The 9,064-nt window shown below is 48.8% G+C and overlaps 1 protein-coding gene across 2 annotated transcripts; it reads left to right on the top strand.

Moving 5' to 3' along the window:
- Positions 1–565: 565 nt before the first annotated feature.
- On the top strand, positions 566–7,803 carry nbn (nibrin). Of its 2 annotated transcripts, XM_067237618.1 has the most exons (17): positions 566–653; positions 920–1,053; positions 1,675–1,802; positions 1,996–2,155; positions 2,480–2,583; positions 2,702–2,819; positions 3,154–3,341; positions 3,537–3,637; positions 3,762–3,891; positions 3,982–4,178; positions 4,271–4,442; positions 4,983–5,613; positions 5,751–5,825; positions 5,903–6,052; positions 6,169–6,282; positions 6,383–6,432; positions 7,365–7,803. In XM_067237618.1, the coding sequence occupies exons 1-17, from the start codon at positions 623–625 to the stop codon at positions 7,393–7,395; spliced, it is 2,514 nt and encodes an 837-aa protein (XP_067093719.1). In that variant the 5' UTR covers positions 566–622; the 3' UTR covers positions 7,396–7,803. The 2 variants fall into 2 exon arrangements, with proteins under 2 accessions (XP_067093719.1, XP_067093720.1); XM_067237619.1 differs by lacking the exon at positions 5,751–5,825.
- The last annotated feature ends 1,261 nt before the right edge of the window (positions 7,804–9,064 follow it).

Genomic DNA, 9,064 nt, shown 5'->3' with positions numbered 1-9,064 from the left:
GGTCCGCAAGCCTGACTCGTGCAGCAGTGTTGCTGTGATGAGAGCCAATCACAAGCTGCCTTGTCTGTGGGGGAGAGGCCGCCTAAGACCAGGAGCAGGACAACCATGGAAATCTGACAATGATCCCTTGTTCTAAAGTGTTAAATACAGTTCCTTTGTTTTTTCAAGTTACCTGTGATGCATATAACACACTATTGGAAGAAAAATGTACCTAATAGATGTAAACTCATGCTTGTTATATCTGCCAAAGTACAAAACTGTAGTTAGTATTCATATCAAATCCCTCTAGTATTTTGTGCAAATGAATGGATGTCTTTTATAAAATGTACCTTATAAATGTATATTTCCTACACTTGCTGTAGGTAGGGAGTGAGTGTATGAATTTGATGTTGAAATAAACAGATTTGTGAACAGAGAAGTTACTGAATTTTGGGTGGTTGTTTTTTAAGTCACCATTTCCAAATCTCGATTGCAATAACAGCCTTTAGGACTTTTATTTTGAAATAAAATGATTATTTGGGCGCATACGATCTACGTAGTAGTAGGTCGAGAGAGCAGCAGGCCAGTTTGGCGCTGGGCGGAGGTATGACACGGAGCAAAGTTTTGTTTTCATGAATAAACCATGTGGATACTGATCCCATTAGAAGTTAAAGGTAACATATGCATTTGTTTTTTCACAACGGATACCATCCTGACACAGTTAGCAATCCATCAGAATATATTTTGCTCCAACTTCACAAGACAAATAATAGCTAACTAGCTTGGATGTTGCGAGTACATCTCAGAAAAGCTTCTGGTTAGCAGACGTTGCCTACGCAGACCAGAATGCTGGCTAGTCTTGAATTAGCTTAGTGTCTCTATACCAAGATAGGAAAGACACCGAAGGTAGTCTTCATTGTTGATCTCCTTCCCATGTCAGGTCCCGGGACAGGTGCAGCCCACTACCTTCTGCCTAGTAAAGACTATGTGGTGGGGCGTAAGGGCTGTGACGTCCTTCTGCCCAACGACCAGTCTATCAGCCGGGCTCATGCACACCTTAGTGCCGGTGATCAGGTGAGACTGCGGGATAGAAGCGGTGTGAGTGTGTGGGAGCAGAAGCTAACACGAAACTAGCCTTACAGTTTGACTGACGTGTGAAGTACATTTACATTTAGCAGACGCTCTTATCCAGAGCGACTTACAGTAAGTACATGGACATTCTCCCCGAGGCAAGTATGGTGAAGTGCCTTACCCAAGGACACAACGTCATTTTGGCACGGCCGGGTAATCGAACTGGCAACCTTCAGATTACTAACCCGCTTCCCTCACCGCTCAGCCACCTGACTCACTGGAACCACTCAGTGAGTGAGTGGTTCCAGGGAGTGAGTGAGTGTTTCCAGGGAGTGAGTCAGAAGTAGGAACATGGCTTTTGGTCCGGAGTCGGTCATGTTTGTATCTCAGTAGATGGTGCTGTTGGATTGTTTGCTGCAATTTTACCAGCTGATGTTGCGGTCAAATTTTGTCACGAGAGTGACAAAATGGTTGTTTGATATAAGATTCACCTCTCACCTTGTTCTTACCTTTGCTGACACTTAAACCTCTGTTGGCATGGTCAGATCTGGTTGTATCTGTGCAAAGCTACATATTTGTTGATTGATTTATCGATACATAATGTATTACTGATTGTTCCCCCAGTCCCTGACGGTAAAGGACAGCTCTAAGTATGGCACGTTTGTGAACGAAGAGCGTCTGTCTGGAGTCACACCCAGGAATCTGAAGTCAGGGGACAGACTAACGTTTGGGGTCTTCCACAGCAAGTTCAGGTTAGCACAGCAGTCTCCTCACTCCCCCTAGAGGTCCTCTTCATAGGCTGGATGTTGTACATCTAGTCACTGCTAGTTGAAGAAAGACCACTTTTGGGACACCTTTGAGACCAAGCATGTATAAGAAAATGTCTAAGATTCTGCAAAGATCTCACTGACTTTGTGTTGACGGTCTGTCTATCTCCCGTCCTAGAATCGAACACCAGGTGATCGTGGTTTGTTCATCGTGCTTGGACATGGATGGGAAAACCTCCCTGTCTCAAGGCCTGCTTCCCCTGGGAGGCCGAATGGTCAACACCTGGACACAAGACTGCACTTACCTGGTCATGCCCTCAGTCAAAGTCACCATCAAGGTCAGTTTGAGAACTTGTGTGAGTGAGTGGTTCCAGGGAGTGAGTGAGTGGTTCCAGGGAGTGAGTGAGTGGTTCCAGGGAGTGAGTGAGTGGTTCCAGGGAGTGAGTGAGTGGTTCCAGGGAGTGAGTGAGTGGTTCCAGGGAGTGAGTGAGTGGTTCCAGGGAGTGAGTGAGTGGTTCCAGGGAGTGAGTGAGTGGTTCCAGGGAGTGAGTGGTTCCAGGGAGTGAGTGGTTCCAGGGAGTGAGTGGTTCCAGGCAGTGAGTGGTTCCAGGGAGTGAGTGAGTGTGTCCATGTGTACTCACTTTTCCTGTCCCTCCACGCAGACTATATGCGCTCTGCTGTGCTGTCGACCCATAGTTACACAGAATTACTTCTCTGAGCTCATTAAAGCAATGCAGCAGAAACAGGAGCAGCCTAAAGTGGAGAGGTAGGTTCCTACACACATACACACACACACACACTATAGACCCTGTCACTACTCCCTTAGAACACCTGCACTCCTTAAAGCTGTACTACCATTAACGCTGCACTGACTCTTTTGGTAGCTTCTACCCGGATATTGACGAGCCCAGCTTGAACAAAGACGAAGTCGACCTGAGCGAGAGGCAGGAACGCAAACGTCTCTTCACTGACAGGACGTTTGTCTTCCTCAGCTCCAAACAGGTACGTCCGTCTCTGGTCACACTGAAGAGTTAAGATGTGAAACTGTTGCATGGTTATTTCACAGTCTCCTCTCCTCTGTATCTCAGAGTTCATGTCAAACTAAACCTAGTTATGTACTGCGTCTCACCTCACATAGTCCAATGATACGAGAGTAGTAATAAAGGAATCTATGAGAGACTTCCATTAGAGTTTATGGCTGAATTATTGCATCCGGCTCAACATTTGTTTTGGGACATGAGTCATTAGCCTCAGCTAGTCGACCAAGCGACTGGGTGACATTTCTGTTAAGAACTCTGATTCTCTCCCTCTGTCTCTCCTGTGCTCATCCCGGCAGCTAAAACGCCTGAGTTCAGCAGTGACGTTTGGAGGAGGGAGGAGCCACCTCCTGGAGGAGGGGAAATTGCCAGTGTCACTCCTGGAGTCGCCATGGAGCTGTGTTGTTGACATAGTAACGGGGAACTCCCAGGCAATTTCACCGTCCACCAGGAAATGGGCTGATTCCGTGGGACAGATTCTACAGAAGTACACACACTCTCTCTTTCACATAATCTCTTAATTATATTCTGTAATCTAGAGTGGATCAACCAGAGAATTAAATTAGACAGAGGCCCAATAATTGCCTCCCAAATATCTCTGAATATAGTCTATAGTCAGTAACAATCTTTTTCTGTCTACTTGATTGTGATTAACTTCCCTCCCTTCTCCTCAACTAAACAGGAAGGGATTTCGATTTATCACAGAGTCTGAAATCGGATTGGCTGCCATTTATGTTTCTTGTGAAAAGTATTGCAATCCATCCAATGAAATGGGAGACTCAGGTTGGTGTGTCTCATAGTCCAAAACATTTTGGGAATTCTGTTAAGGATTTATATTTTTTGTTGGTTTAACAGCTTTGTGTATGTTGATGATTTTACTAATTGTAATGTGTGTTTTGATTTTCAGATTCAATGCGGGTGAGACGTGTTATTCCGAGAGCCTCTCTATCCCAGAACACCGCAGTGGAGGAGACTGTGCTCCAGGCAGCGTCACAGAACATCACAGCATATGTTGTCAACACAGAGCCATCCCAGCGGTACACACACCCTCACAACAAACTATCTGCAGAACAGCCACGTCCCTCCTCCAGGCGCCAGGCTCATGTGTCCTGTCTCTCCCCGGCCAGGATGGACCTGAGTGGGGTGACGGCGGTAGGAGAGACCCCGGAGAGGAACCAGAGCCGGGGCCCCAGCCGGCCCAAACCTTCCCTGGGCCGGGACCAGGCCGCCAGCTGCACCGTCGCAGAGACCATGATGTCATCATTCCCCGCCACAGAGAACGCAGGCGTCCCAAAGACAAGGAGCACAGAGCCAGAAACCCGAGGTTGGTGAATTAGAATGAGGACATAAACATGCTCCTGGATATATGTCAGACTGTGTTCTTAGACTTCATGGTCATGCTGTCATTGGTTACAGGGAGAGGCAACTGCACCGTGTCAAAGTTCTTAGCCCCGCCTCTCCAGTTTAGTGGCAGTCCGAAGATGTCCCCTCAAAAAGGCTCTCACCAGAAACCAAAACCTTTGCTACAAGGTTCCCCACACAAACAGTCCTCCCTGACCAGCTTCTTCCAGTCTGTCAACAAGAAAAGGTGAGTGTCTCTTCTCTGCAGGGAGTCAGGTGGCTGAGCGGTGAGGGAATCGGGCTAGTAATCTGAAGGTTGCCAGTTCGATTCCTGGCCGTGCCAAATGACGTTGTGTCCTTGGGCAAGGCACTTCACCCTACTTGCCTCGGGGGGTATGTCCCTGTACTTACTGTAAGTCGCTCTGGATAAGAGCGTCTGCTAAATGACTAAATGTAAATGTAGGGAAGGGTCTGCTGCTTGTGGTAATACATAGTGCTACTCACAAACACTGCATAAAGTCTCTCCTTCCTCCTCTCTCTTTTTCTCTCTTCTTCTCCTCTTCCTCCTCTCTCTCTTCTTCTCCTCTTCCTCCTCTCGTCTGTCTCTCTTCTTCTCCTCTTCCTCCTCTCTCTCTCCTCTCTCTCTTCTTCTCCTCTTCCTCCTCTCGTCTGTCTCTCTCTTCTTCTCCTCTTCCTCCTCTCTCTCTTGTCTCTCTCTTCTTCTCCTCTTCCTCCTCTCGTCTGGCTCTCTCTTCTTCTCCTCTTCCTCGTCTCGTCTGTCTCCCAGGCAACGTGAGGAGGGCTTGCCTGCTGAGTCTGAACCGAAGAGAACAGCGGCGCCCCCCTCTGACACCCCCCACACCCGCACCAATGCTCCTCCTGTCAGCACCCAGGCCTCAGGGGCCGACCTGTTCCCTGGGCAGCCTCTGTCAGACAGGGTCTCCAGCCTCGCCCAGCAGGGGCTGCGGACCAGGAAGAGGAAGGAGATGGAGGAGGACGAGGTGCCTAAGGGGAGCAGGGCTGAAGGGATGGAGATGGAGGAGCTGGAGTCCATCATGTTTGAAGAGATGGTGGACTTTGAGGACGAGCAGATGTCACAGTTGGAACAGAACTCAGCCAATAGAAAGCAGGCCCAAGAGACAGTGAAATATGCCTCCACCAATAAGAAACAACGTCTTCAAGTGGAGGAACATGGAACACCCAATCAGAGGGTTAACCTGGATCCAGTGGAAGGTTCTTCAGCCGGTAGATTTCAGGGTTCTTTGACGGCGCTTGCCTCTGCCAGCAAGAAACAGCAGGTTCATCCGGAGAGCCACCACACGGCCAATCAGACATCAAGCTTGGATCATCAGCGGAGCTCGTCAGCCAATACCAACCTGCGGGCTGAAGTCAAAGATGAGGAGGTGTCTTTTGTTGAGGTCAGAAGAGTATAATATGACTTTCTTATAATGGACTTTTAAGAATGAGACAAGAATGTTTCGTGTCTTCCCTGATCTACACATAGTCCCTAACCAGCCCCCCCCCCCCCCCCTCCCCCCCCCCCCCCGCCCCTCAGGATGGAGCTGCAGGTCCGTGTGGGGCAGCGCTGGGTGCCTGTCCTGAATCCTCCGCAGTCAAACAGGAAGTCCCAGTGAGTCTGGTGTGCAGAGACGTCTGGACAGGGGCTGTGGCTGTGGACTGGGTTGTCATGTTGTTTTGTGCCTGTAGGGGGCAGACATGGAGGATGTGGACCTTCCCCGCAGGCTGCTCCAGGTGGAGTTCAAGTCCCTCATGGTGACGGAACCTTCTAGAACCAGGCCTGCGAGCCGGACTGTGAATGGACACAGCCAGGGGAAGAACTTCAAACGGTTCCGGAAGGTTGGTTAGGAATGAAGCACGGCACTGACCAAGAGGGTCTCGCTGCACGCACCTTAAATATGTGTGTGTGCTTGTATCCTGAAACGTTTAACATATATCGTGCGTGTGTGTGTCAGGTCCCTGTGCCTGCTACTGAGGGTTTGCCCAACATCATTGGTGGGTCGGATCTCCTGGCCCACCACCGGGGCACGAGTCACGAGCTGGAAGACTGGCTGAGGGAGGCTGCAGAGGTATGGCCTGCCTGTAGACATGTTGCTCACCTGCTGACCCGCTTACCTGCTCACCTGCTGACCCGCTCAAGTTAAACGTATGTGTGTGTGTGTTTCTCAGGAGGAGCGACAGAGCAGGTGTGAGGAGACTTTGGGAGACGACCTCTTCAGGTGAGGACAAGCAGGGCTTCTAGATGGTTCTGAGAATGTGTGGGTTAGGGGAGTGGGGGGGGTGATGGGGGGGGGGGGGTACCATAGTGCTGCAGTCTTCAGCTGACAGGCCCCCATCTTCATTGTATGCTAACATCACATTCCAGACACACACCCCTACACACACAGACACACTACCCCTACACACACACACCACCCCTACACACACACACACACACACACACACAAGGTACATGAGACTGAGGGAGGTGGAAGATTAAGTTTGCCTCAATAGTGACTCTGAGCTTGATACATTTTCCAACTCCAGATGGAAGTTGGTAATATTAGAAATATACCATTAAAAAACGATAATCATTAATTAGGAATAAAGAAGACACATTTCAGAGAGTGGAGTTTCAGGCCATTTCAGCTTGTTGTTGTCATTCTGACCAATCAGAGCCTCCTGTCTCCTGCGTCACAGCTGTGAGTGGTTGCCTAGGTAACGGAGGTGATGTAAGCAGAGGCTAAGGCTGCTGCATTTTCCCTGTCTAAGCAGAAAAGTGTGTGTGTCTGTGTGTGCGTGTGTGTGTGCGCGTGTGTGTGTGAGACTGAGTAGTTTGATCCCTGAGTCATGATACTCAGCCAGTCATCACTCATGCGTGGCCAAAGGACAGGAACGTCTACTGAGAAAACAAGCCGCTTATTTTTGGGGGCTGTCTGAACAAGGCTAGCAGACAAGCCTGCTCTGGTTTATGAGAAGGATGTTCAAACACAGCCATGTGGGCAGCTGTTAATTGGTGCTATTTTTATGTTTGCTCTGAATGTTGTTTCGGACATTCTGGAATGATGAAGGAGCAAAGCTAAAAGCCTCACTGTAGGTTTGATTGTCTGGAGTTTCTGCACACTCACAGTTAACCCTGTGTGTGTCTGTCTGTGTGTCTGTGTCTATGTAGGTACAACCCTAAACCTGCCAAGAGAAAATGAGGTTGGAGATCCAGACTTTGTCATTGGGACTAACTTTGTGACTTTTAGTTCGCTGTGGAATTTTTCACTGTTTCTTAACTATGTCACAGCACCTACACACACACACCCTACACACACACACCCTACACACACACACCCTACACACACACACACACACACACACACACACACCCTACACACACACACCCTTCTCTAATTATGTATGTTATTGTATTACATTAGTAATTTAGTATTTTGTAAAAGTTTAAAAGTTTAAAAAAAATGCCTGTGCCAAAGGGCAAACGTTACCATTAAAGTTTTATACACTAGCTGTTAATTCAGGCACTGGCGGCAAAGAATGTGATGAAGTGTAGTTCATGTTAAGAGCTTTTAAAATATTTTATTTGTCCATAATAAAAAATACTGAGTACAAAACATGTATTAAAAACTTATTACAGAAAAGGAGTTGATATCTTCATGCACCGAGCAACGGTTCCCTGTTAGCCATCACCAGATCCCCCTCATCCAGGTTCGACCAGATCCCCCTCCTCCAGGTTCTACAAGATCCCCCCCCTCCAGGTTCTACCAGATCCCCCTCCTCCAGGTTCTACCAGATCCCCCTCCTCCAGGTTCTACCAGATCCCCCTCCTCCAGGTTCTACCAGATCCCCCTCCTCCAGGTTCTACAAGATCCCCCTCCAGGTTCTACCAGATCCCCCTCCTCCATGTTCTACCAGATCCCCCTCCTCCAGGTTCTACCAGATCCCCCTCCTCCAGGTTCTACCATATCGCCCCCTCCTCCAGGTTCTACCAGATCCCCCTCCTCCAGGTTCTACCAGATCCCCCTCCTCCAGGTTCTACCATATCGCCCCCTCCTCCAGGTTCTACCAGATCCCCCTCCTCCAGGTTCTACCAGATCCCCCTCCTCCAGGTTCTACCAGATCCCCCTCCTCCAGGTTCTACCAGATCCCCCTTGTTCAGGTTCTACCTGGGAGCTGGGAAACAAGAGGACAGCCAAGTTCTCCTTCAGGCAGTCCTCTCCAGATCTACTAACTGAACTGTAGGTCACTAGCACAAATTTGACAGGGTTGGATAGAAGGAAGCAATATGGCCGACGATTCCACACAACCTATTAAAGGGGCCGGATGACAAGCTGTACCAGATAACCAGTCGCGCGTTTTGCTTTCATGCTGTTGAAACCTGTAGTCTTATCAGATGTACATCCAGAGTGTGGGGATTCTCTGCGGTGTAGCACCCAGGTAGCGGTGCCTGTCCAGGGACACACCCGGGCATGGCGTTGCATCGACCACATCCCAAAGGTGACGAGTCGGGTGAAAGGATGAATGAACAAACTACATTCAGTCTTCACAGCTTTTCATAAACACGTATTTGGCACAATCCACCGCTGACTTCTGAGGTGTATGGTGGCTGTGACACGGTCCGAAAAATGTCACTGAGGATGACAAACTGACCAACTGGCATAGATACTGCCTGCAGTGTTTCACCACCAGGAAATGTGCGTTTAACAGATATGTCCTTAATAACCAGTTATGATCACAGGTTCTAACATGCTAATGTAGTCAAGAATTCTGTCACATCACTGGATGTGTTATCTCATGCCAAGACAGCTGACTCCAAGCAAGTAAGTAAGCAAAGAGTTGTTCTGATCCGTTATACATTCGGGTATCTGA

Source organism: Osmerus mordax, chromosome 6 (genome assembly GCF_038355195.1).
Source record: "Osmerus mordax isolate fOsmMor3 chromosome 6, fOsmMor3.pri, whole genome shotgun sequence".
In the NCBI taxonomy this organism is placed as follows: Eukaryota; Metazoa; Chordata; class Actinopteri; order Osmeriformes; family Osmeridae; genus Osmerus; species Osmerus mordax.
Note: the sequence above shows the minus strand (reverse complement) of the source record. Positions and strands in the feature narration are given on the sequence as shown.

What these genes read in the sequence shown, in the direction of transcription:
- nbn (XM_067237618.1), top strand. Translation starts at nt 623, where the DNA reads ATGTGGATACTGATCCCATTAGAAGTTAAAG. An exon ending in ACCTTAGTGCCGGTGATCAG is followed by an intron (nt 1,054 to 1,674) that starts GTGAGACTGCGG and finishes TTGTTCCCCCAG; the next exon opens with TCCCTGACGGTAAAGGACAG. An exon ending in CACAGAGCCAGAAACCCGAG is followed by an intron (nt 4,179 to 4,270) that starts GTTGGTGAATTA and finishes CATTGGTTACAG; the next exon opens with GGAGAGGCAACTGCACCGTG.